General features: G+C 46.4%; 1 protein-coding gene across 4 annotated transcripts in view; it reads left to right on the forward strand.

Annotated features, from left to right (window-relative positions):
• The window catches only part of AHCYL2 (adenosylhomocysteinase like 2), an 84,399-nt gene that overhangs the window by 51,318 nt on the left and 5,232 nt on the right, over positions 1 to 27,849 (forward strand). For all 4 annotated transcript variants that reach the window (XM_033162755.1, XM_033162758.1, XM_033162756.1 and 1 more), the window contains exons 2-14: positions 3,548 to 3,656; positions 8,163 to 8,306; positions 9,793 to 9,893; positions 11,198 to 11,300; positions 11,625 to 11,719; positions 15,763 to 15,869; positions 16,467 to 16,583; positions 19,383 to 19,446; positions 21,288 to 21,376; positions 23,174 to 23,244; positions 23,506 to 23,600; positions 26,238 to 26,336; positions 26,820 to 26,888. In XM_033162755.1, coding sequence (XP_033018646.1) covers positions 3,548 to 3,656; positions 8,163 to 8,306; positions 9,793 to 9,893; positions 11,198 to 11,300; positions 11,625 to 11,719; positions 15,763 to 15,869; positions 16,467 to 16,583; positions 19,383 to 19,446; positions 21,288 to 21,376; positions 23,174 to 23,244; positions 23,506 to 23,600; positions 26,238 to 26,336; positions 26,820 to 26,888 — 1,263 coding nt within the window. The remainder of the gene's footprint in view (positions 1 to 3,547; positions 3,657 to 8,162; positions 8,307 to 9,792; positions 9,894 to 11,197; positions 11,301 to 11,624; positions 11,720 to 15,762; positions 15,870 to 16,466; positions 16,584 to 19,382; positions 19,447 to 21,287; positions 21,377 to 23,173; positions 23,245 to 23,505; positions 23,601 to 26,237; positions 26,337 to 26,819; positions 26,889 to 27,849) is intronic.

A 27,849-nucleotide genomic window follows, 5' to 3' on the forward strand; every position in this document is an offset into this window, starting at 1 on the left:
GGAATTGTAGTCTCAAAACATCTGGAGGGCCAAGTTTGCCTATGCCTGTTATAATCAAGCTCCGCTCTGAGTTGTTTCCTTCTGTTTTCTAATGTTATCTCTTATCAGTAAAAAATAAATTAAAAAAATTAGGCCTGCTGTGAGCAAGTTTTTATTCTGATAGTGTGGCCCAGAGAAAAAAGTTTGAGAATCTCTGCTCTTGACACTCTGGCTCCGGACAACATTATTCCCTCACACATGTCTGACCCTACTCCTGTAAGCCCCTCGGGAGGCAAAGCTCCCTAGGGGTCAATCTGGTTCTTGGGGAACCCCTCCCTTTTGCAGCCCATGTCTCCATCACTTATGGAAGACTGTCTGGTGCCAATCCAGGAGATAAGGTCAGTTTAGCTGCTTGGCCTGGTTCTGTGACATCCCAACTTCCTTGTGTGTTTTTTTAAAGACTACTTTATATGGCCAAATTTGACTGGGTGGGCAGCCCAGACAAAACCTTTGACATAGGAAGCTTGAGGCTGGATTACTGCAATGTGCTCTATGTGGAGCTACCCTTGTGGGCAGTTCAGAGGCTACGGCCAGTGCAGTAGATCTGGGCTGCTTTTGGGAGCAAGCGAGTTCCAACATGCAACATGTCGTTTGTGGGATTTCCACTGGCTGCCAATCAGCTGTCGGTCCAAATCCAAAGTTATGATACTAACACATAAGGTCTTACACAGTTTGGGATCATGCTGCTAGAGAGACTGCCTCATCCCTTATATACCCAGTACGTCACTGCATTCTTCAGAAGAGCTTCCAGAGATCTCAGAAGCAGCATCCCTGTTGAGATGTGGCATGGCAGGTGCCCAAGTCTCTGCTTGTTCTTCTAATTGCCAGTCAAAGGGCATGGGGAAAGTGGCATCTGTGGGAACAGAATTTTGTTTGACCTCCAGGTGTAAGTGAGGCGCCAGTGCAAAGGTGGTGTTAAAATGGGCAACCAGCTGTGTTGAAAAGCCAGAAAGGGCACTGGAATGTGTTGGACCCTTTTGTGCACATGCTGCCAAGGAATAGTTTTCAGTGGCTTTCAGCAACTGTTGACGACTTGCTTTCTGTTGATGGTGGATTAATGCTGTGATTTCCCAAGAATGGGGCTTTTGCATAAGTAGCAGATACTGTAAATGTCTTTAGCGAAAGAGGAATTTAAAGGAAATGAGATGCTATAGAGTGTGAATATAATTGCTACTTTTCACCCATCTGAAATGCCTTGTTTTGTAAATAAAATACTTCTTGATATTGAACTACCATTCATTATTAGTGGCCCTAATCAAAGAAAAGAGAGGGGATGTTGGCATTTATTTATTTTCAGCAGTAGTTAGGATTGTTAGAGGCCTGACCCCTTGTGGTCATGGGAATAAGTCTGATTTTTAAACTGTTCCTTCTAGAACTGTTGCTGGGTTGATTCCATTGTCTGATATGTGAATTTCAAGAGACATACTTTAATTTTCAGAAAAGGTAGACAACTTGAACTTTGCAAGGTTACTGCAAGAAAAGCCTTTAGCTGTTGGAATAGATCAATTATTGTGACTTCAACAGGGAGGAGGATTTCCTTTGGTCAAAAGGGCGCAGGAGTGAGGTATAAATGCTTGCTTTTGTGTGTGTTTTGCCACTCTTTTACTCATTTGATAGAAATCTGCTTGATTTCTAAAAACTGAATTAACTTAGCCCGCCCTGCTCTTATTCCCCCTTTCAGTCTCAAGCAGCCTACTTGATTGTAACAGGTGGCATTCAATTTCCTGTCGAAGAATCCCATTTCACGTGGGTGTCGAATGTGCGTTCTCTGTTGCCTGTGTTGAATGAGGGCCTTACTTTCCTGCACTTGCATGAGATTTGCCCTGCCTTCTGGGATTACACTAGTTTTTTCAATCATAGTACGTCATTGTCACAGCCATTTTGTGGATTATATACAGAAGGGTTTAAAAAGACACTTAATGGGTCCTTAGTTCAGTTGTTGGTTCTTGGGCATGCAGGCAACTTTCTTCGGACACTGATGGTAATGTAGGCCATGCCTCCTTGCGCCTGCTCAGAGCCGAAGTAATGTCTGATTGTCCCTGTTCTCTCCTGTTGTTCGAACCCCCAAAGGTTCCCGGAACAGCTAACAATTCATAACAAATTAAAACCAAGTAAAAACGAAACAAAACAACAACATTAAAAAGGCAGGAATGTGTTTTAAAACCAGAGCCAAGCAAGATTTAAAACAGTGGTAAAAACATATTTAAAAAAGCTTGTGCCACCAAAACAATCCTGGAAAGGATATTCCAAATTTGGGGTGCCATGCCTCGGTTCTGAAAGCAGGGGGTCCAAAGAAGGTCTGGCACCATCTTTATAGGCAGTGAAAGAAAGGACTTTTTATCTGGGGTGTATATTTTGCTATATTGAATGCTTTTTGCCATTTTCATTTTCCCCTCCTTTTAAACAACTTTATTTCTAAATTGGACCCATTGTTCATGTTTTTAAAACTGATGTCCACCCTTGTCACCACTGGGTCATGTCATGTTTTGTTCCGTGATAATATTGCAGGTTCTCCTCGGATAATTTTCAGGTGTTGGTGTGGCAGCAGTCTACTGGAAAGTTTGTGTGTTTGAGCTTCTGACTCTTTAGAAGCCAGGCAGGAGCTTAGGTTTAACCAAAACAGCCTTGGTTTCTGAAAATACTTGATTTTGGTGTCTTTGCTGTCTTCATAATGAGTATCTGTAGCGCAAAACTGTTTTGAGTCCCCACCATGTGGCTTCTTACCACCTGGCACAGAGAGAGGGGTTTAATTTAGAGTGCCAGGAACACTTTGAACAGGACAGTAGTTTCTGTCCACTGTGAGTGGACTCTGCACCTCCAAGGCCCCTCATCTCCAGCTACTCGTCTCCTGGCCATTTTCTGCCCTGCAGCTAAATACCATACTTCTGGGGAATACTAATGTCACACAGGTCCTAACACTGCCCATCTGTAGAGGACGCCCGGGGCACAGTCTTTGCTCCACTCCTCAGCTTGTCTGGAATTGTGGTTAACTTAAAAAAAAAATCCCTTTCCATGTTCCCTGCAGGCAAAGCTTGAAAAATATTTCGAATTCCTAAGCATGAGAAACCCTTCTAATTGCCACCTTTTTTAAGATAGTGGCCCTGTGTAGGAATGGAGAGAAATGTCAACACAGTTTGTTGCAAGTATCAGACTTCTGGCATGGCTGGGATCGTGGCAAATGTCTGTGATGGTAAGAAACTCTTAACAAGGGTTTTAATGGAAGGAGAAACACTTGGATTAGAATGAGGCTCCTGTGTGCCTGTGCGTTGAAAATGGAAGGCAGTTGTGATGGGAAGGGAAGTAATAGGTTAAAACACTGTCTTTTGCCTGGGGCTGAAGCACCCAGACCCACAAGTCCACTAAAGAAGGTTAATGCTGAAGAAATTGCAACCCAATCTAACTACCGATACAGGCAATTACAGTATTCCTTAACTTCAGCAGAAAGATTGCATTTGCTGGCCTTTTAAATTTACCTCCCTTTGCTCAGTCTGGGCTTTTCTCTTGACAGATCCAGTTTGCGGACCAAAAGCAAGAATTCAACAAGCGCCCCACAAAGATTGGCCGCCGTTCATTGTCCCGATCCATCTCTCAGTCGTCAACGGATAGCTACAGCTCTGGTACGTACTGTTTCTCCTATGCTCCGGTTGGAGGCAGTTTCAGATTTTGAGGGGGCACCTGCATGTCTGTGTTCTCTCCGCTTCAGCACAACAGCTCCTGTGTAGCCAAAGCCAAATGTTCTAACATCCTCTAAAACAGAAGATGAAGACAGGGATTAATACAAGACACTGGTGTCCTGACTTTGTTCTGATCGGCGTAGGCTTTCGGAATGAATTGCAGGCAGCCTGCTCTTCCGTTTTTACTTGGTTTTCATTTGTTATTAATTGTTTAGCTGTTCCAGGAAGGACAGTGCATGGATGGTTCACAACTAGTACTTAAGAACGAGTAATATTCAGAAAAATATAAGCAACTCATTTGTTAACCATTTCAAAACAAATCAGCAAGTTTACAGTGAAGTTTTTTCAGCAAACTAATCAAAGCAACTCGTACCAATAAATTCCAGATTAGCAAGCCCACTAACAAGTTCACATTTCGCATATACACCTGCTCCTTCAGAGACATTGTGATCCATATGGGGCAGGTCATACACCAGTTTCCTCGATAAAGAAGAAGAAGAGGAGTTTGGATTTGATATCCCGCTTTATCACTACCCGAAGGAGTCTCAAAGCGGCTAACATTCTCCTTTCCCTTCCTCCCCCACAACAAACACTCTGTGAGGTGAGTGGGGCTGAGAGACTTCAGAGAGAAGTGTGACTAGCCCAAGGTCACCCAGCAGCTGCATGTGGAGGAGCAGAGACATGAACCCGGTTCCCCAGATTACGAGTCTACCGCTCTTAACCACTACACCACAATACACCACAGGAACCGCCCTCCCACCAAGACTCCCAACTTGCTAGGGTTCAGGCAGTATTTATTTATTTAACAAAATGTACATACCACCTGATTGTAATAAAACCTCTAAATGGTTTACGTGAAATATTCAGACTATCGGGAAAAACAGTTAAAAACAATTAACCATTTAAAGATAATAAAATTAACAGTAGAAAAGAAAAACATGTTAACAGCTTTGTGTATTTCGGGGACCAGTGGTCAGGGATGATGGGAGTTGTAATCCAACAACAGCTGGGGACTCAAATTTGAGAAACGCTGCTGTATAAGCTTGTCTAAACAAAAATGTTTTAAGTGGATGCCAGAAAATGTACAGTGAACGCACCTGCTGGCCTAATGTCAACAGCAGCGCATTCTAACGTGTAGGTGCTAGCATACTAAAAGTTCAATTTTTTACAACTGCAAAGTGAAAATTACAAGCAAGTTTCGCACATCCATCAAGTGGGCACATGTGGGGTAAGGTGACCCTGCTGATCCAAAGCAGTTAAGGGCTTTGCCTTCCAGTAGCAATGCCTTGAACGTGACCCAGTAACAAATTGGCAACCCTCTTAGAGAGCCAGTGTGGTGTAGTGGTTAAGAGTGGTAGACTCGTAATCTGGGGAACCGGGTTCGTGTCTCCACTCCTCCAGATGGAGCTGCTGGGTGACCTTGGGCTAGTCACAATTCTTTGAAGTCTCTCAGCCCCACTCACCTCACAGAGTGTTTGTTGTGGGGGAGGAAGGGAAAGGAGGATGTTAGCCGCTTTGAGACTCCTTCGGGTAGTGATAAAGCGGGATATCAAATCCAAACTACTCCTCCTCTTCTTCTTCTTCTTCTCCTCCAAACTCTTCTTCTTCTTCTTCTTCTTCTTCTTCTTCTTCTTAGTTCTCTGAGCAGAGGTGTGTTGTGCTGACACTAACTGCCGTTTCTGGGGTCAAGGGACGCCACATAGAGTGCATTGCAGTAATCAAGACTTGAAGTCATCAGTGCCTGAACTACGATTGCCAAGCTCTCCTGGTCCACAAATGGTCATAGCTTTTGTACTGGTCCGACTGCACTGGCTACCGATTAGTTTCCGGGCCCAATTCAGAGTGCTAGTTTTGACCCATAAAGCCTTAAATGGCTCAGGACCGCAATACCTCAAGGACCGCCTCTTTCCATATGAACCTACCCAGACCCTGAGATCATCTCCTGAGGCCCTTCTTTGGGTGCCTCCTCCTCGAGAGGTCCGGATGGTGGCAACATGAGAACGGGCCTTCTCTCCAGTGGCTCCCCATCTGTGGAATGCCCAGGGAAGTTCACCTGGTGCCTTCATTATACACCTTTAGGCGCCAGGCAAAAATGTTTCTTTTTAACCAGGCCTTTGGTTGACCTGATCAACATCCTATACCCTTTTAAAATGTGGCACATTTGGGGGGGTATTATTGGGTTACTGCTTTTATTTTTATAGGGCAGTATATAAATTCAATAAATAATAATAATACCAGGCACAGCTAATAAAATGTGTTTCTGGCCACTGAGGCTAACTGGGCTTCCAGCTACATGCTGGTTCCTTCAGGTGGAGAGCAATCACATCCATGCCAGGCAATCAATCAATTTATTGTGGTCCTGAGTCGTTTAAGGCTTATAGCACTTTGAATTGGGACTGGAAACTTAATTGGCAGCCAGTGTACTCGATCCAAGATTAGTGTAAAACGCTCAAGCTGTCATTCCCCGGTGTGCAACCTGACCGCTGAATTCTGCACCAGCTGAAGTTTCTGAACTGTCTTCAGAGGCAGCCCCATGTATTCTGTCTTGCAGTAATCTAACCTAGAGGTTACTAGAGCATAAACAACAGAAGTTAGGCTATCCCTGCCTCTTGGCAGACAGCTTCTTTTGTCAAGGAGGCAGGGGGGCCTGGTGATAAGCACGGTGCTTCTCCCCCTGGCTCCTGCTCACCACCTCCTCCCTCTGCTGCTGCTTATCGCCTGTGTTATGTTTTACATTTTTTTATGTACACTGTTCAGGTGTTCTCTGAATGTAGAACAGTTTATAAGTACTGAAACAAGTAAAATAAATTAAGAGGGCTTAACTAAAAAGAAACACCATTTCAGAATTAGCTGCAAAAGTCACAGATCTAACCCAGACAAAAAGCTTACAAAGTTTACTGCCACAGAGTGTGGTAAGGGCAGTATCTTAGAAAGCTTTGCAGAGGATTCAGCAAATGCATGGAACGAGGATAGGTCTGCCCGTGCGTATTAATCCTGCTGGTGAGATGTAACCTCTGTGTTAAGAGGCACTCTGCCAGGGAACTCCAGTTGCCATCACGACCTGATTGTGAGTGTCCCTAGTTGTTGCAGCAAACAGGATGCTCATCTAGACAAACCTTTGGTCTGATCCAGCAAGTCTGCTGTAACTTTCTTTATTGATGCATATGCCCATTAACATCTGCACCATTTGGACTCATTGCAGATTTGAGAATATATGTATGCCAGGAGTTGCTTTGCAGAGTTGGAATAAGAAAACTGCTAGGGTGGGACAACCTTGAAACTAGGGAACCAGAGAGAGAGAGGCAGGGTGATATCTCCAGACATTGCAGATATCTGCTGACAGGGTGATGTCTGCTTTGAGAGCTTTTTCCAAAGCCTGCTTGACTACTTTGCCTATATTCCGTTGGTTTGCAACTGTGATACAGCAGTAGTGCAGGGAACCAATGGGTCTGTCCTTAAGAGCCAATATGATTCCATTCTGCCTTTGGAACCTGTGGTCACAATGACCATTTATGACTCATCTCCAGCCCCTGAGCACGACTTTGCCCTAGCTACAAAGAGATCCAGGAGGCTGAGTCTCAGATATGACCCTGTACATTCACATACATGCCCATGTATGACCCTTTTCTACTGAGAGGAGAGGTTACGTGCTGGTACGATGGATGTCCCAAGGGTCTTCTCATGTGACTCTTACAATGATGAAATACCTGAGGTGTCCCAGTTGCCAACATTTTCAATACCAAGGAGGCCAAGTCGGTGTCGGTCCAAGCAGAAGCCATTGGAACATTGTGAGTGAGAAAGTGGGCATCAGAGCACACGAGGGCTGTGAAAGGAACCATGCAGAGATTTTGCAGTGAGGCTCTTAGGCATGGATAACCTCGGATACCCAGGTCTTAATCATTGACCTGCAGAAATGGTGGTCAAATCCTTGTAATGGACATCCTGTGCCCATTCTACGATCTGGCTTAAATGTTTTCATACAGTGCTGTAGGATCCAAAATTGTCACCAAAGGGAAAGAAGTACATGTAGTCGCTTACTTGAGGTCTCAGACAAATGCATGTTCAGCTTTGATTGTGATCTTGTGAATGTTGCTCTTCTCTGAATGTCTCCACCCCTATCGTTCAGCCCGGACACTGAGTTCCAGCTCCGAGGGCCTTCTGGCGGTTCCCTCACTGCGAGAAGTGAGGTTACAGGGAACCAGGCAGAGGGCCTTCTCGGTAGTGGCACCCGCCCTGTGGAACGCCCTCCTGTCAGATGTCAAGGAAATAAACAACAGGCAGCCCCATTTATGGAAGTTTTTAATGTTTGAAGTTTTATTTTGTTTTTGATGTTCTGTTGAAAGCCGCCCAGAGTGGCTGGGGAAACCCAGCCAGATGGGTGGGGTAGAAAATAATAATAATAATAATAATAATAATAATAATAATAATAATAATAATATTTGTCCGCAGCTGCCTCCTACACAGACAGCTCTGACGATGAGACCTCCCCCCGGGACAAGCAGCAGAAGAACACCAAAGGCAGCACTGACTTCTGCGTGAAAAATATCAAGCAGGCTGAATTTGGGCGCCGGGAAATAGAAATTGCCGAGCAAGGTAAGAGAGATATGCCGTTCTGGGTAACTTCATTAGATCAAGAGATCTTGGTCTTGCTGCCGTTTGGGTACACACCTTTTCTGGCACAACTATGTGGCAGTAAGACCTGACTCTTCCAATCTGCCCTGGGGAGCCCCTTGGTGCACCACTAATGAAATGTAAGGCATACGGTTGAGTTCAGCTCTCCCCAGAATCCCCACCCACCCCCCAAATTGCTCCTGTTCCATATAGATCATTGAATGTAGATTAAATCAGAGGGACAACAAACTGCTATTGTTGTCTCAAAAAACAGCACAGGCATTTGACTTCAATATCATTTTAATGGAACTTTGTAAATCAGAATTAGGTGTTACAAAGTAAGTACAGTCCGAACATCGGGGAGGCTTAGCCATTCCCAGCAAATTCCCCTACCTTCTTCAGCCTGTTTTATTCCAGCCAGATCCAGAGACTGTAAATAATCCACCGGGTGGGGAGGAAGGAAGGCGGCATTAGCAGGGGAATAAAAGGCATGGGGAGGATACGTACACAGTGGGCGTTGTGTTGTGTTAGCAAATGAATGTCATGAAATTTGGCAGTGCAATGTGTTGTTTTGCCCTTAAATCTTGACTCCATAAGTTAAGCTGTTTCAGATGCTTGTGATCATTTGGAATTCATAGCTCTTGCTTGCATGGGCAAGTGGTACCCTCAGGCCACTAAGCAAATCTCATTGTATCACTTCCAGTCACTGTAGATGTGGAAGACCTCTCATCTGAACATTCTCTCATCCAACCTAATAACCACACAATTGAAGAAAGCTTTCATTGGTTTGCCATCATTTTAAGTTCCATCTCTTGATGTTGTCCTCAAACAGCTGAGCTGTTTGGTGATGGAAGACCCATTTAGGGTTACGAAACAGCCAAACCAAGTCACCTTTTAAGTTTTAATTCCAAGGTTCTCAGCACAGTGCAAGCAAAACAAAGTTGTGGTTCTACAGATCCAAGTGAATCCTATTGTTGCCTGACATTCTCTTTTCCCACATCGAGGTGGAAGTTAGCATGGTTGCTTTCTAAGAATGAGCTTAGCCTTGGAAGAAGTTGCCTGGGGAGATGGTGAAATCTCCTTTGTTGGAGAACCATTTCTTGGGGAAACTTTTAGGCCACGCGTGCCCTGCTTCAGGGCAGGGTGTTGAACCAGGAAAATTTATTGGGCATCTTCCAGACCTGGGATTCCACTGTTTCTTTGTCTAATTATCTGTGTAACGTGGGAAGCAGGCACGTCCTTGAATGTTCACACCAATTCTGGGACTTGTCCTTGCAGAATATTCCCCACCCCACCCCTGGGTTACAGAACAGAACTTTGCAGTGCATTAAAGCGATAATCTTTTTGATGCTGAAGGCGATATGGGGAAATGTTTGCTGTCACCTGCTTGACATTTACTTGGCTTTGGGGTTTTGAGCCTCTGTGCCCATTTTCGTGTGTGTCATTTCTTTTTTCTCTTCCTTCCTAGAAATGCCTGCACTCATGGCCTTGAGGAAACGAGCTCAGGGAGAGAAGCCGTTGGCTGGAGCCAAGATCGTGGGCTGCACGCACATCACAGCCCAGACTGCTGTAAGCCCTTCCGTCCAACCAGTGGTTGGCATCCAGCACATGTGACAAGCCTAGTATGACACCTTGGCTCAAATATATGATATCCCACATGGTGGCATTGAGGGAGCTCAAATGCCATGATTTCTCCAGGAAGTTTCTGGATGCCTTCTGAAACCTAGCCTTCAGAGGCTATGTTTCACTTTTGGAAATTCACACTGTTCTATTCAGGAAACTGGCACCTCTTACTCGGTTGATTTTATCCCCTGCCTCTCAGTTTCCAAGGGGGCCTTACATTTCTCTGGTAGCTGAGCTTTCAGACCTTTTTCCTCACCCCAGGCCAGCGTTGGCACATGGTACCTTTTGGCAGCTACTTGATACCCAGTGCCCAGTCCCATTGGTGCCTGTGCATCCTGTGCCACGCAGATGAGCCTGTGTGAAATGCTGTTTTAATTTCCCGTGGTGCCCCAGGGGACTGACAGTACATGCGGGAAGTTGACATGGCCACCTGTTGCTGCTGCTTCCAGGTAAACCTACAGGTGGAGTTTGCTGGAACCTGAAGCCAGCATTGTGCATGGGCACATACTCACACGTCGTTGTCGTCCCGTCCCCCCATGTTAAAAAGTTCATGCTTGAAGGAATGTGGAGGTTAGCTTGTTAGGGAGCATTTGGGGAGAATAATGCTGCTGAGAGTTCAACTCTTCCTCCCCCTCCCATTATCCTCTGGGGCTGGTAATTGTCTTGAGTGGTGGCTCGTTGCCCTAGCTGCTTCAGGCAAGCTATCCAACCCCTGGTTGTTAAGGCTGTTTCTTGGACTTGCTCTCTTGCCATTCTCCCCTGATGATCTCACCGCCTGCTCTTCCAGCCAGCATTTTGGACGTGAGACCGGACATGGAGGGCATATGGGGGTGTTGCTTCAGCACCTGGCAAGTGCTGTAGTCACAGGAGAAATCATTGGGCATCTTCTGTGTATGTGAAATGAGAAGAGTGGTTAGAGAAGAGTGGCAAGGAGCTGAAGCAAAGCGTGGGGTCAGGATTCTAAACTTTTGGAGAGAATTGCATTACTGGCTAGAAGTGATCAAAGTATGGCTTTCGATGTGTTGTTTTTTGTACTTTCAGGCTGAGGAAGTAAAAACTGTACTGATGATATTTAAAATATATCCGGGGTGTGCATGTATTTTGCTGCTTTCTTTTTTAAAGGGAACTTAGTAGGTGGAAATTCCGTGTGTGACTGAATATTACTGGATGTGGCATTTACTTTTTGTGTGAAGATTTGTGCAGGCATGGCAAATCCCAGACCCGCCCACCGCCGTTTTTGCTCATTACAGGTTCTCATGGAAACCCTTGGTGCCTTGGGTGCTCAGTGCCGGTGGGCTGCCTGCAACATCTACTCCACCCTCAATGAAGTAGCTGCTGCCCTGGCTGAGAGTGGTAGGTATTTGGCCGCTTCATTTCATTCATTAGTTGCCAAATACCAAACAGTCCCTAACCGATTTTCAACTGATTTAAAAACATACAAAAGATTAAAACAAGAGCCATTGGTGCTAAGGGTGGCATTCCACTAAGTTTTACTCAGAGTAGACCCATTGAAATAAATGGTCGCAACTAGGGTAGGTCCCTTAATTTCACCTGGTCTACTCTGAGTAACATTTAGTGGACTACTGCTCTAAGGTGAACTTTCTTCATGTGTAGCCTCCCATGCTGTGAGCTGCCTGTTGCCATCTGAAGTGCGTACCCTCCTTATCTCTTGTGCAGGATTCTCCGTTTTTGCCTGGAAGGGAGAATCTGAGGATGACTTCTGGTGGTGCATTGATCGCTGCGTCAATGTTGAGGGGTGGCAGCCAAATATGGTGAGTCCTAGAACCGTCGGCAGTGTTCATGAAATCCGATTCTAGTCCCTAGAACAGCATTTGGACAATTAGCAACAAAGGGAGCTCCATTGTGCCAAGCTTGTATTATTAACCTTTGACTCTTGGTCCATCTATTCCAGTATTTATATACAGCTTTCATGCACTGCTGAAAACTCGGGGGCAGAGATGGTTGGTGTGTCACATTCATGCTTGTTTCCACTCCCTCAGGATCGGTGAAAGTTTATTTCTCTGTATTTTTCTGTTGATGCTGCAAGGTATAATGGTCCTTCTCTCACCTTCTGAGTTTGCCTTCATTCCATAGGCAATAAATAAATAAGGGTATATGATTTGGGTTGCCTGCGTGTGTCCCCACACTGTTTGCAGAACTGGTGAAAGCATCACAGTTTGTGGCTTGTTTCTGTTCTTGTTTTTTCACTCCTAACTGTGACAGAGGACTGTGTGTGTTTTGAACCAGAAGATGGCAGCAGAGCAGAGCTTACCTTGCCTGCCTTTGTGAGGGATGGCAGATAGCTGTAGTGCTGGGAGGTTGCAACTTGACACCAGATGTCTGAAGTGTGTCCGGGCAGACCAGTGCCTCTAACATGGTGGTCTGATTCTGCAGACCATTTGCTGCCCCTAAAGAAGCTTCGAATCTCCATCTGGGTACTGAGCATTGGGCTGGCCGCTGAGCCAGAGAGCGGGCGTTACCTGTGAAGGGAAAGTGCATGGATGACATGAAAAGGATGTTGATCTGGAAACTGTGCCAGGTTGTGTAGCTATAATTGGTGCAAAGGGAACCAAGGGTTTATTTTCCCAAAAGGGGAAGAAAAGGAGAAAAGCCCCAGTTCAGAGTTACTCTTCTCCCCCACTGCTCAGATTTCAAGTGTTCTTGGGCAGGGGGATTCCTCTGGGTAGAAGAGTTGGGTTTCTATAACCAGTTGTTATAGGGGTAACTGTGATTCTGGGGGAGAGTTAGGCTGGTGGGTGGGTGGGGAATAGGGGAATAGTGTCATAATACTATTGTCTCCCACTTGCTTGCTTGCTTTTGGGGTTGCTGAATATTTTGTTTTTAACGCCTTCCCCTTTGTTGAGTTATTTCAGAAGGTGTGTGCATTTCTAGACTGTTCTGGCGTGACAGTAAAAGTCCCGTGGCATTGTTTAAACTTGCTGCTGCTTTCAGGTTTAAGATGATTTGATGGTTTTATCTGGTTAGGCACCTGACGATTTGGTTTGTGAACTGCTCTGGGTTTTTCCAAATTAAGAGGGGTATGTAAGTGAACCAAACCAATCAATTTTGGAAGGATCAGTTGGAATTGCAATGAAAGAGGCAACCAGAATGGGGCCCAGTTGGTGCTTTGTGTAGGCAAAAGGGCACCCCGTTCTTCTCCACAGGAACGAGGCATGTTTTGGCTGCAGTCCTTGTTCTTTCTTTTCATAAGGGTGCGAGGGAAGCTTGCCAAATTTTGCAACTCTGGCCTATTTGTGCACATAAAGGAGGAGGGAGGAAAAAAAGATTATGCAACCTTCTTAATTAAGTGAAGATTAACAAGCACAACCCCTGATTGCGAAGGAGGAATGAGCATTGTATTGCAAATTTCTCTCCAGGCCACTAATCGGATGATTTATTTGGGGGGGGGGGGTGTTTGAGCAAAGGACTGGGAACCAGCGACGGCTGCTGCTCTCCCTTCCCTGGTTTTCAACATCGTGATAGAATCATAGAATCATAGAGTTGGAAGAGACCACAAGAAGAAGAAGAAGAAGAGTTTGGATTTGATATCCCGCTTTTCACTACCCGAAGGAGTCTCAAAGCGGCTAACATTCCCCTTTCCCTTCCTCCCCCACAACAAACACTCTGTGAGGTGAGTGGGGCTGAGAGACTTCAGAGAAGTGTGACTAGCCCAAGGTCACCCAGCAGCTGCATGTGGAGGAGTGCAGACACGAACCCGGTTCCCCAGATTACGAGTCTGCTGCTCTTAACCACTACACCAAACTGGCTCCAAACAAGGGCCATCCAGTCCAACCCCCTGCCAAGATATATCACCAACTGAACATACTGATATATCGTGATGTCTGAAATAAGGATGGGGCTATGTAGAGGCATTGGCTGGCTTCACAGTTTTCCCCACATCGTGATTTTTGCCGGTTCCTGCCCCATGCATGAGGCAGGGAAAGCTGAGCCAGCAGAGTCAACAGGGGCTGTAGAATCAAGAGAAACATTGGCTGGCTTCATGGTTTTTCACACACACACACACACACACCCCATGATTCATGATATATTGCTGGGTCAAAAATTCTGAAACCGATATCACAATAAGGACTTCAAATTGGTTTTGGATGATATATTGCTAAATCACCCAGCCACCTGCAATCCCCAGCTCAGTGCCTCAACAGTGGAGAACAGAGCCTTCATGGTTAGTAACCATTGGTAGCCTCTGGTTTCATTCTATGACCAGCAGTTCCAAGGTTACATGTCATTTGAGGTACCTAGAATTTCTGTCTCCTTTGACATAATCTGGATGTCAACATGTCAAAATAATTTTTATTGAACTTTTCAGGTTTTACATTTCCACATCAACATCTTTCATTATACCCATACATTCAACGACTTCCCTCCTTTCCTTTCCAAGGTTCTTTTAATTTACCCATAATTCCTGCATATTCTTGTATTTCCATCTAAATCACACACCCCCATTTTGCACCCTTTTAAATATGTTTTACTGTTGAATTTACCTTAATACTGCCAACATTGTCAGTGTGTACAATTATTTTCCACATACTCAGCAAAAAATTCCCCACTTCTCTTTAAATACAGGATGGGTGACACCTGGCTTGAGAGCAGTACATGTGAAAAGGATCTAGGAGTCTTGGTAGACCACAAACTTGACATGAATCAACAGTGTGATGCAGCAGCTAAAAAAGCCAATGCAATTCTGGGCTGCATCAATAGGAGTATAGCGTCTAGATCAAGGGAAGTAATAGTACCACTTTATTCCACTCTGGTGAGACCTCACCTGGAATACTGTGTCCAGTTCTGGGCACCACAGTTCAAGAAGGATACTGACAAGCTGGAACGTGTCCAGAGGAGGGCAACCAAAATGGTCAAAGGCCTGGAAACGATGCCTTATGAGGAACGGCTTAGGGAGCTGGGTATGTTTAGTCTGGAGAAGAGAAGGTTAAGGGGTGATATGATAGCCATGTTCAAATATATAAAAGGATGTCATATAGAGGAGGGAGAAAGGTTGTTTTCTACTGCTCCAGAGAAGTGGACACGGGGCAAACTGCAAGAAAGAAGATTCCACCTAAACATTAGGAAGAACTTCCTGACAGTAAGAGCTGTTTGACAGTGGGATTTGCTGCCAAGGAGTGTGGTGGAGTCTCCTTCTTTGGAGGTCTTTAAGCGGAGGCTTGACAGCCATCTGTCAGGAATGCTTTGATGGTGTTTCCTGCTAGGCAGGGGGTTGGACTGGATGGCCCTTGGGGTCTCTTCCAACTCTATGATTCTATGAAATACCTGTTCTTCTTGTTCTCTTATTTCACTTCTTAGACCTGCTAACTCTGCATATTCTATATCATCTTAAGATGCCAATCCTCCGTAATAGGGACTTCATTCAACCTCCATTTTTGGGCTAACAAAATCTGAGTCCAGTAAGTCTCTAAAAGTCGCCCACTGTCTGTCCATATTGAGTCTCTTGATTGTAATAGCTTCCATTGGCAGCAGCCCTTAGGAGTATTACCCTTTCCGTCAGGTTCTTCTATTTCTCCCAGACTCTATACAAATTCTTCCTGATCACATGATTCAAAAAGCTCTAATACATTTTAGCTTTCCCATACCAAAGATATGCATGCCAACCGAATCCGGCTGGCAGATCACCGTCAGACTCTCAGGTATACAGAGCAATCGATAATATGTCTTTCCTTACTCTCTCCAAGGAATATCTACATCCACCAGTGGGGAAAACCTTTTACCCACCTTATGTGCAGAATGCCAACTGCTGGGTCTGTAGCAAAAGAATATGGTAGTAATAACACGTTTGGTGTTGCAGATCTTAGACGATGGTGGAGATCTCACACACTGGATCTACAAGAAGTACCCCAACATGTTTAAGAAGATCAAGGGGATTGTAGAGGAGAGTGTCACTGGCGTCCACAGGTAACAACTCTCGCGTGTTTTTGGTGAGGTGGGAACTGCATCCTACTCCACCGGTGCCCCTGTTTGGAGAGAAACAGCTTCCTTAATTTTATTACTCTTCTGTCTGTCCTCCAAAGGAATTCAGAGCAGCACCTTGACATGCCAGTAACCCAACCATGGCAATAATAGCCTGTGGTCACCTAGTACGTTTCATAACTGAAAGAGAATTTGGACCCGACTTTCCCCATCTTCAAAAACCCAACAGTTTGATTCACACACACTGCCTCCCAAACAAAACTCAGACAGTGTGGCGATGGCAGATGTATAAAAAGTAACGTTTACTTATCAGACTTTCCACATCAAGGGGAAATCTGGATTAAGTGTAAAAAATGGATGGGCTGGCATTTTAATGATAGCATTGTGTGGACCTTCCAAAAAACAAACAAAAACCCCTTGCAGGCATGAGCAGTGCTGATTTCACAATAAACTCTTAACTAGGAGCACTCAATGCTGGTCAGTCAATTGTGCAGGTCAATAGAAGGCAGAAGAGCATCCAGGGAAATTGGAGGATACATTGGCTTCTGTCCTTTCATTCTTTTCCCTCCCCTCTCACCCTAGATTGTATCAGCTATCAAAGGCAGGCAAGCTGTGCGTCCCAGCTATGAATGTCAATGACTCTGTCACCAAGCAGAAGTTTGACAACCTCTATTGCTGCCGGGAATCCATTTTAGATGGGTACGTATCTTTCTGTTTAAATGAACACGGAGAGGAGAATGAGGTTTTCTCGCAAGGGTCTGCAGAGAAGCAGCTGCAAAGGTGTAACTATGCCCAACCGTCCAAAATAGTTGCCACGGAGCTCACACGGGCAATTAAGAAATATATTTCTGCAATAGTTAAATTTTTACATGGTTTTTATTGTAGATCTGTATGGTTGTTGTGGTACTGTTTGTGAACAGCAGTATACAAATGTTTTAATAAATAGATAAAAGGTCTCACTTTTATGGCAGGAAAAAAGCAGAGATGCTAACTCCCCATTCTCCTATGCTGAAGCTTTCCAGTGAATGTGATTTCCATGTATCCAAACCAGGATCCCAGGAGACGGGCATTGTTTTGTTTTTTTAAAAAGGCCTCTCTCGATGTTCGATACAATTCCCGTCACATCAGAGGCATGTTCACAAGAACGCTTCACTGTGGGAGAGTGGCCAAGGAGCAGACACCACGTGGCGGAGCTTTCCCGCCCTAAATGTCACAGAGCCACCAAACTCCTCAGTAGCTTCAGGAATAAGCTGGCTGCCAGCGCCTAAACCCAGAAGGCTAAGAGGGAATTAAGAGCAGGACGTCTCTGACGTGGTAATTGCAGTTCTCATTCCGTAGCCCGGTGGGTTGAAGCTTTCATTACAAGGCAACTCGACCCAGCATGTTCTTTTCCATCTCTTACGTTGCTATGTTCATCCAAGCTGATAACTACGAGAAGAAAAAATGGGGGGGGGTGTTATCCCTTTCTCCCTCACCCCCCGCACTGCCCTACCATGAAACAAAGGCATCTAGCTTGTTGTCCTGTTCTCTTCCTCTTGCTAAAGGAACACTAGTCAGTTCATCCCATGAGCTGCATTTAGCGTTGTTTCCCCAAGCCCATATTTTCAGTTCCCAGGGGCATTGGATCTCCATAGCAAGGAAGCTCTTGCATGATCAGATGCACACAAAAGGGAGGTGGGATTTAGAGTGTCTTTTGGGCTCTCCTACAATCTGGCTTAGAGGCCCGGGGAGTCGATGTGGCCCTGTAACTGATTCTGTCGGCCTTCTTTAGGCCTGTCTCTCTGCTTCAGGGCTGCTTTGCATTGTGCACAACAGGCACGACCGTCTCAGTGTCTGAGGAGGATTTGCAGCCAGCCGCGGCTTCTCAGTGCATACCCCAGTCTGTTTGAACACATCTCTCGCCGCTGGTAACATTGATGTTCACTGCAAGACATGCGTGGGCCTTACTCTCACTGAGGATGGTCGCCTTTGCCAAAGATTTTACCATTTCAGAGTGCCAGGTGGGGGAACACATGACTGAACAAAACAGCTCTCTGCACATGGAGAATCAGCATGTGAGGGAGGAGGGGTCTATTCTGGCTTTCTCCCTGTGCTAGTTTTCCCTGTGTGGTGAATCGGGTTTTTCTGCCGTTCAGTCCTTTGGGAACCGCCCCCCCCCCCATGGCACACTGAAGTGATACACCTCAGGCACAGGTTGACCTCCCTCAGTGAGACCAAGGCTATAGTGGGTATGCTGGAGAAAGTTGCTGTTAAAGCCCCGGCCCCCAATTCGCCTATTGGCTTCTCCATTCATTGAAACGCAGGCAAATTGCTGATTCTCAATTCTACTAATATGCTTTCATGCAAATTTGGTACCAGTAGAGGAAATTATCATCGGCTCACCCTGTTTTTGCTGCTTGGCAGAATTGTATGGAAGCAGTTGAAATATTTAAATCGACTAGGCAGCTAGCTTGGGCCTTGTAAAATGGGCCACGAGAAACAGGAGCAGAACTGCAGTCCAATCTCTCGAGACTGCCGTCTATATTCAGTGGAAAATTGAAGTTCCGCACTCCCTACACCGCTAACCTATTTTACTTATCTGCTAAAAATAGACTACAATGTAGGGCACAGTTGCAGAGATGCCAAGTAGGGAAGAAGATATGCTAAGAGGGAGTGTTTCCATGTGCAGAGCAGCATGGCTTCCTTCACCTGGAAACCACTGTTTTGTGCTTCCCAACAGAGCCCCCCGGCAAAAGCTGGGATATCGCAAGGGCCAACGATTCTCAGCATCTAAGGGTATCCGTTTGGAGGCTTGAAAGGGACACGCAGAAGCAAAGAATTATAAACTAAAGAAAAAGCAGCATTAAAAGAATAGGAAGGGATTAAAATCTTCCTAAAGGCAGTTGGTTGCTGTTGTTGTGCTTCAATACCCAGGGTCGGCAGTTGCATTGAGCCCCCACATTTAGCTGCTTTGCAAGAGGCAGTCTGGCTTTTACTGTTTTGCTTGTTGTTACCTTTATCACTGATTGACTCTCAGTACTACTAACAGATCAAAACCTAAACACCCCCCCCCAGCTCCCTGCCATTCATTGAAAATTTCCAATCTTTCGCCTGTTGCTGGCTTCCTTTTCAAACCACAGGATCGCTTTGCAGATACCTGTGAAATAGTCTTTCTGTGTAAGAATTTGCAGGAATCCCCATGTGTAGATAATGTGATTACTCATCCAAGTGATTACTCATCCAAGGCTCCCAAAGGATGTGGTTGGTACAAAGTGTCTTCGCACATGATTGCAATAGCCTACACATGTGGTCCATACGTTGCAAGTCCCCTTGGCAAGAGCGGTACTGCTCTGTAATTTGTATAGCTCCTAGTGCATTTCACTGATGTTGCATCACTGTTGAGCAATACACACAAGGGCCATTATTCACAAATCCAAAATCGCTGTCCCCTTGAGCCCGAAATCCTATACATACCGAATTTCTCAAGATGAACTTTGCAACCCTCTCGTTTTTCCTCAGCCTTAAAAGGACAACTGATATGATGTTTGGAGGAAAGCAAGTCGTAGTCTGTGGCTACGGAGAGGTAAGACTCGAATGTTTCCCCCTTGGAGCAAGCTATGCTTGTGCTCTAGGTGAAGGATGTGGGTGGCATCGTGGTTCCTTCTCCAGTTCTAGGGGTGATTTCTCAAAGACTTCCCTCTGGATATCTAAGGGCATCTCTAGATAATGGTTTGCGAATGGACTTGGAGAAGCATTCGTGCCTTGGACTTCTGAACTCCACAGAGTTCAGCCGGTGCTGCATTGATCTCCCTCTTCCCACCCCCAACCTCATATTGGACCCCTGGGAACTTGCATCACACAACAGTTTTAGCCCAGTGTCGAGACAAGCCTTGCACTCTGCATTATGTTTACACTCCATCTGGGTAGGGTGTCAGGTTATCTTGTGGGTTCTTCCTGCAGGCTTCCTGTGGCTTTTTGCATGACACTGTGTGATACAGAAAGCTGTCGTGGAAGTTGCTTTCTTCCCTCAGTCATTTTTTATTCTCTTTCAAGATGAATGAAGGGCCTTCCTGGAGAGAGTGTCTCCATGCTGACAGGCATTCTGAGCGGCTGAACCCAGAACTGTGGGGCTCCCTTCCACTGGAGATGCACTAGAGTCCTTGTATTTCCCAGAAGCATTTTTTAAACCCCCATGGTGTTGTTGTTTTATATGCAGCTTGATGCCAAAATAGGCTTCTAAACGGTTTGCAAGAATAGAAACCAATTACACGAGCATTAAAATATAAACATCCACAATTACAGCATGCAATAAAACAACCCCATTACAACAACATAGTAATGGGGGACACAGGTTGAGAGATCAAGGGACTACTTGCAGAAACAGGTGCATCTTCAAAAGCCTGCGGAATGGCAATGCAGATGAAGCCTTTCGTATTTCAGGAAGTGCATCCCATAGCAATAGTGCCACCCCTGTTTTTTCTTTTCTTTATTCAAGTTATTAGGGACGTCGTTTGCTTTTCTTCGTATGGGATGTTGGTGTTAGGGCGCAGAACTGGCCTGTGTGTATTTTGAGGCATCTGCAGAGCAAGCACCAGGTTGGCTTAGTGGTGGCCTCCGATCTCTGAGAGCACAAGGTGGCTGCATGTCTCCTCTCCATCTTGTGCTGCACAGACAAGGGTCCTCGGGTCAGCCAAACGCCTTTGCATTCTCTGCAGGGTGGATGGGAAGTGAGATAACACAGGAGACTGAAACGCTAACACTGATACTGGATAGAACTGATTACGGGGGAGCAATGGCACACTCACTGAACTGGCACGTCTGCACAGGAACCTTCTGTAATCCCAGGAGGAAAAAGAAGATTTCACATGTCCATGATTTTGTGGGGTTTTTTTTGCACCACCTACATGTAATTTGCAGCATCTGCATGCTCATTGACTTCAGGTTCACGGAATATGAAGCTCCCAAGGGGCATCCCTTTCCTGCAGCCCCATGCAGAAATCCCCTTTGAACGCCGCTCTTGCTGCGCTGCAGGGCTGTGGAAGCTTCGTTCATCTTGGGAAGCCCAGGGTTCTGTGTGAGATAAAATACCCCAATTTGAATAGTTCTTACCTATCCTACAGGAAAACATCTTGCTTGCTTGGGTTCTTGTATGTAACTGGACATGCTTTTATTGATACTTCTGGGCTGTCCTCTCTTTTGGACAGAAGCATTTCTCCGCCGTTGGGCCTAGTGTCTAGTTACCGTATGCTTGAGATCCCCACCCACAAATGCTTGGTGCTGTTGTGTTAATTGCGCTGAAATTACATCTTCTGACCCTCCTCCCTTGGGACTCAGAAATGTAGTGCTGCATTGTTGTTCTTCCCCAGCTCTTGCAGCGTTGAGTCCTCTGTGCCTCTTTCCTGACGTTCTGCTCTCCCGCTGCAGGTGGGCAAGGGGTGCTGTGCTGCCCTGAAGGCCATGGGCTCTATTGTGTACGTGACAGAGATTGACCCCATTTGTGCCCTGCAAGCCTGGTAAGAGCTGAAGCTGCGAAGGAATGTGGGCAGGGTCTTCAGTCAGCCTGGGGTGTGGGCTTGGCACGGGATTTGATCCCTTGCTTTACTGTAAGGTTACCAGATTTTTTCCAGTGAATCCGGGGACACTTTTCAACTTCCTACTAAACAGATTGATTTTGTCAGGGGACTGATTTGTAAACCTGGGCACTGTCCCCGGGAAACGGGGACGTCTGGTAACCTTACTTTACTGAATCCTGCTGGCCCTTCCTATTGCCATCTATGGATCAGCAGCCAACTTTGGAAGGGTGGGGCAGCGGGGAGGAGTTAAAAGAGCCACATGGACCAGAGCGAGGCTGTTAGGAGACACCCAAAGTTTCCACTTACAGGTAGGTAGCCGTGTCACTGGAAGGGCAGATCCTGAAGTTGAGGCTCCAGTACTTTGGCCACCTCGTGAGAAGAGAAGACTCCTTGGAAAAGACCCTGATGTTGGGAAAGATGGAGGGCACAAGGAGAAGGGGACAGCGGAGGACGAGATGGTTGGACAGTGTTCTCGAAGCTACCAACATGAGTCTGACCAAACTGCGGGAGGCAGCGGAAGAGAGGAGTGCCTGGCGTGCTCTGGTCCATGGGGTCATGAAGAGTCGGACATGACTGAACAACAACAACAACAAGCCGTGTTGGTCTGCCATAGTCAAAACAATATATTTTTAAAAAATCCTTCCAGTAGCACCTTAGAGACCAACTAAGTTTGTTCTTGGTATGAGCGTTCGTGTGTTATCTGAAGAAGTGTGCATGCACACGAAAGCTCATACCAAGACCAAAGTTTCCAGTTTTGGAAGGAGTTTGTAACTCTAAAGCAGTGGTGATGAACCTTTTAGAGACTGAGTGCCCAAACTGCAAACCAAAACCCACTTATTTATCGCAAAGTGCCCAGAGTTGTTGAGCTTTTTTTTGGGGGGGGGGGGAGCTGCTGTCCAAAGTTTTGGAGCTTTTTGGTGGGGGTAGCAAAAGTTGCTTTGCTTTTTGGTGGGGGATGCCCCAAAACTGCTGAGCTTTTTTTGGGGGGGGGAGAGAGAACAGAAATAAATGACCAAAAATACCTTAGCCGGAAATAACACGCGGCACCGACTTCATCATCCGCCAAAGTGCCGAAAAAATCAGCACAATAAGGGTTAAAAAATGAATGCTGTTACCCCCAATCAGAAACAGCCACAGATTGGAAAAACAGACTTATCTCCGAGGGGGCTCTGTGTGCCAAGTGTGGCATGCATGCCGTAGGTTCGCCACTGCTGCTCTCGTCTAGACGGTCCAGAAGGGTGTTAGGATCGATTGTATCAAAAGCTGCTGAGAGATGCAGCAGAGCTAGGAAACTCGGATGCAGCATTTGGGCTGGAAAGGGCTGCCTAACCTCATTCTGGCATCACTCAGGCCCTGCGTTGGTACCCATGTATAACTGCTACTTGGTTAGTCAACTTCACCCATCCGACAAAGATGGCTGCTGCCTCCGAAAGCTCACACAATGGGAGTTTGGTTTCCGTTTTCTTCAGCAGAGCAGGAGTTTCACAGTGACAGCAACAGCAACTGCTGCTGCTGCTGCTTATTATTTATACCCCTCCCATCTGGCTGGGCCTCCCCAGCCACTCTGGGCAGCTTCCAACAAAGATTAAATATACAATAAAACTTCAGTCATTAAAAACTTCCCTAAACAGGGCTGCCTTCAGATGTCTTCTAGACGTCAGGTAGCTGTTTATCTCTGTAGGGGTGTTTTCTGCTGGGCTTCGGTTTTAGGGGTCTCTCTCTGCTTATTTCTCACAGCATGGACGGCTTCCGTATTGTGAAACTCAACGAAGTGATTCGGCAAGTCGACATTGTTATCACTTGCACAGGTACGCTTGCGTTGCAGTGGGGTTTCATTGTGGAAATGGTAGTGCGACCCCCCTTCGGCAACCTTCTTAATGGAACAGTAGAAGGAAATCCATAGCCGGCCGTGTCCCGGAAGGGTGGGCTGGGCCCAGCTCCTTCCATTTCAACCAGGGTTTGTGCAACAAGATGTTCCCAGTGTGTGCTAGTCGATCTTAGAAAGACAGGGCGGGGTTTAGAGTAAGCACTCCATACGGTAAATCTTGTTTCCTTGTGTGTGTTTGTAGGTAACAAAAACGTAGTGACCAGAGAACATCTTGACAGAATGAAGAACAGTTGCATCGTTTGTAACATGGGGCATTCCAACACTGAAATTGACGTGGTAAGAGCTGGGCTCCCCCCCCCCCCCGGTCTCTAGTGAAGGACTTAGGGGTGGTCTTTCCTGCTCTACCTGCAATGCAGTGCATTATGGGAAACGAAGGAGGGTTCTGGGTCTTTGCTAGCAGAGCTGGATGCAAAAATTCAGGGGAATGCTAGAGCAGCTTTTCTATAGGCAAAAGAGCTCTGCGAAGCCTAAAAGTTTGCCATCCTACCAGTAGATACTTCTAGATACCTGTGTTCTTCTCCAAAGAAACACTTGTGTGTGGGTTATCCTCCTGAGGGTGTGTCATCTTCTGAACTAGAAAAATACATGGGTTGGCTTAATAATGAACAAAACCTCATGCCTGGTTTCACTAAATTTTCATTCTGTCCAAGGAGCTCAGAGTACCAGGTTTCCCTCCTTCCTCTTGGCAACCCTGTGAAGTAGCTAAGAGAGAGAGAGGCTGCCCAACAGTCACCTAGGGAGTTTCATGGCTGTGTGTGTGGACTTGTATCCTGGGCCTGGACAGACATTATTAGTTAAGTCTTCCCCAATCTGGTGCCCTCTCTAAAATTCCCACACACACACCCCCCCTGACAATTGGCTGCGATGGCTGGGGCTGGTAGGAGCTGGACCCCAGCAACCTCAAGGAACACAGAGCCAGTGTGGTGTAGTGGTTAAGAGTGGTAGACTCGTAATCTGGGGAACCGGGTTCGTGTCTCCACTCCTCCACATGCAGCTGCTGGGTGACCTTGGGCTAGTCACACTTCTCTGAAGTCTCTCAGCCCCACTCACCTCACAGAGTGTTTGTTGTGGGGGAGGAAGGGAAAGGAGAATGTTAGCCGCTTTGAGACTCCTTCGGGTAGTGATAAAGCGGGATATCAAATCCAAACTCCTCCTCCTCCTCCTCCTCCTCCTCCTCTTCTTCTTCTTCTTCTTCTTCTTCTTCTTCTTCTTCCCTGGAGGGTGCAAGGTTTGCAGACAGGCTGCTGTGGCTGCGCTGCTCAGCTGCTGTAATAAAAAGTAAACATCAACCTTTAAACCAGCAAAGTGGGTCGTTCAGAATGCTCTTTGTGAAAGCACAAAGCTTGTCCGTGCTTCTTCCAGTGCTTTTTCCACCCTTCCTCTCACCATTAGGGGCAGGTGGGAGTGCTGAACAGCTCCCCACCCCCACCCTCTGGCTTTCCAAAACAGCACAATAGGGAGGGCTGGCATTTGTTCTTTTGGAACCAGGCAAACACCAGCCTTGTCCAAGTTTGGGGGGGGGGCAGGGAGATAAGCAGTGGAGCTCACTCACTCATCTGTCAGGACATCTGCTGGCATTCTAGCTTGTATTTAGCTGCTAAGCAACCCCTGCAGTAAACAGCTGCTAAACACTGCATTGCTCTTCAGAAGTTCCTTCAGCCCGGGCCTCTCTGTGTGTCAGTGTCAGCGGAGGAGCCGGGTAATCTGAGCCCTCTGACAAGTAGGCTTCCTCTGACAAGGCTCCTGGTTCTGTCATTGTCCTTTTCAGAGTCAGGATATGCCCATGCATATTTACGGGACAGGATTGTAGGCGACATTTTCCTGTCTCACGTGCCCTTACAGCATTTCATCACACCAAGTAACTGCAATCCACTGCAAAGCCTGGAATCACGGTTTGGTTTGGTTTGGTTTGGTTTTCTGATGGACGCTTCCCAAAATATTGTTGCCCCAGACACACCCACTGAGGCGCTTGGGGCGCTTTCCCCATAAGTTTGATCTCACTGCTGGCGGGGGACTGGCCTGTGCTGCTGGCTTGCATTCAGAAATGTTGCAGAAAAGTGGGGTGGAGTGCCCTTTTTCTGGGCTGGTTTATTTCCACTGCCTGCCCCCCCCCAAAAGAAATTCAAGTATATACCCATTATAAGTCAAGTATATACCCATTATATACCCATTTCCTGCCATTTCTGCACTCCAGAGTGGATTCACGGTGGATATCAGTGTGACATAACAATTGGGGTTTTATAAAGACATAACAATTAGGTTAATTAATTAGTAATAATAATAATAATAATAATAATAATAAAACAACTTCAGAGTAATTACAGTAGAATCATAGAATCATAGTAATCAGCACAATAGTCAGCTCCTAACAATTCATGACACTGGCCACAACATCATTCAATAGTCAGAATTCATTTACGTAAAATCATTTGGATTCTCTAGAGCAAAGGTGATTAAGAGAGGGGTAATAACAGAGACTTGTAGACTAAGTACGGGGTGGAGAAAGCCCAGGACTTTTTTCTATCCCCTCACAATGCTAGGACCACCCAGGTCATCCCATGAAGCTCAGTGCTAGGAGTTTCAAGACAGGCAAGCTGAAGGTGGTTTTTCACGTAACTGTTTTACGGGATCTGTTGCCACAAGATGTAGCAGTCGCTTTAAAGGTGAAGAAGGGGGAGACTGCACTGGACAGCAAAGCAGTTCATACTTCCTGCCTCTGGCAGTGCTGAATTGATGGATCGGGGCCGGTGAAGTGTAAGGCGTGCATTGTCCTGCAGTGCCCACCCCCTGCAGACCTTGGGTCTCACTCAGCCCACAAGAAGTTACTCCGTGCAGTGAGAATTTGTGCAATGACAATTCCTGCTGGCTCCGAAGGCCCTTTCTACTTGAGACTTTTCGAATGTTGTCTTCCAGGCAAGCTTGCGTACTCCGGAGCTGACCTGGGAGCGGGTGAGGTCTCAGGTAGACCACGTGATTTGGCCTGACGGGAAGAGGATAGTGCTGCTGGCAGAGGTAAGGGAGCCGCTGTGGAACCCAGGAGGGCCTTCCAAACAGGGTGGAATAGCTTTGCTGTGTACTTGTGCCCACCAGATGTTTTGGACTGCAAGTCTTGTAGTCCTAAACATCTGGAGGGCACCGTGCTGGTGAAGGCTGGGTGTTATATACAAAGCTGAGTGGGTGCTGGGAGCTCCCTGTGTGTAAAGTGGTGGTTCAGAAGATGAGCTTCTCCTTCCTATTGGCCGGGGGTGGGGGCAGTAGTGCACAGGGAGGGGCCTCCCAGTGCTGATCCTTTAGAAGCTTCTCCCAAGAGCTAACACCCTCGCTGAGTCAAAGACAGCCATCCAAGCTCACTTCCTTTTGAGGGGGCTCCTGCTGCTTCCTCCTGTTGCTGTTTGATGGTGGAGCTGAATTGCTGGCAGCCCCTGCAGGTCAGGAGCAACCTGCCCGTGGAGAAGCCAGCGTTGGTTGCAGGAACGATGCGTTTTTGTCTTTCAGGGACGCTTGTTGAACCTGAGCTGCTCCACAGTCCCAACCTTTGTGCTGTCAATAACAGCGACTACCCAGGTGAGAAGGATTTGCGGGGCATTATTCAATAAACTAACATACTGGATCAGCCAAGAGGCCGTTTATTTCAGTTCTTTTTCATAATGGTGACGCTGAGGGTTTTCCCCCAAATAGGTCAGGTGCTCTTCTCCAGGGGTCAGCTAACTTTTTCAGCAGGGGGCCGGTCCACTGTCCCTCAGACATTGTGGGGGGCCGGACTATATTTTGAATGAATTCCTATGCCCCACAAATAACCCAGAGATGCATTTTAAATAAAAGCACATATTCTACTCATGTAAAAACACCAGGCAGGCCCCACAAATAACCCAGAGGTGCATTTTAAATAAAAGCACACATTCTACTCCTGTAAAAACACCAGGCAGCCCCCACAAATAACCCAGAGATGCATTTTAAATAAAAGCACACATTCTACTCCTGTAAAAACACCAGGCAGGCCCCACAAATAACCCAGAGATGCATTGTAAATAAAAGCACACATTCTACTCATGTAAAAACACGCTGATTCCCGGACTGTCCGCAGGCCAGATTTAGAAGGCGATTGGGCCGCATTCGGCCCCCGGGCCTTAGTTTGGGGACCCCTGCTCTTCTCAGTGTGTGTTTGGCACCCAGAAAGGCAGCCCAAACAACAGCTTTGTGTGTTGCACCCCTCAGCTCTTGCGATTCAAGGGGGAAGGGCACTGAGGGTGCCTTGCATGAGGGTCTCATACAGGGGTCAGCAAACTTTTTCAGCAGGGAGCCGGTCCACTGTTCCTCAGACCTTGTGGAGGGCCAGACTATATTTTTTGGGGGTGGGTGAACAAATTCCCATGCCCCACAAATAACCTAGAGATGCATTTTAAATAAAAGGACACATTCTACTCATGTAAAAACATACTGATTCCTGGACCGTCTGCAGGCTGGATTTAGAAGGCGATTGGGCCAGATCCGACCCCCGGGTCTTAGTTTGCCTACCCATGGACTC

The sequence above is a fragment of the Lacerta agilis genome, chromosome 10 (genome assembly GCF_009819535.1).
Source record: "Lacerta agilis isolate rLacAgi1 chromosome 10, rLacAgi1.pri, whole genome shotgun sequence".
NCBI lineage: Eukaryota > Metazoa > Chordata > Lepidosauria > Squamata > Lacertidae > Lacerta > Lacerta agilis.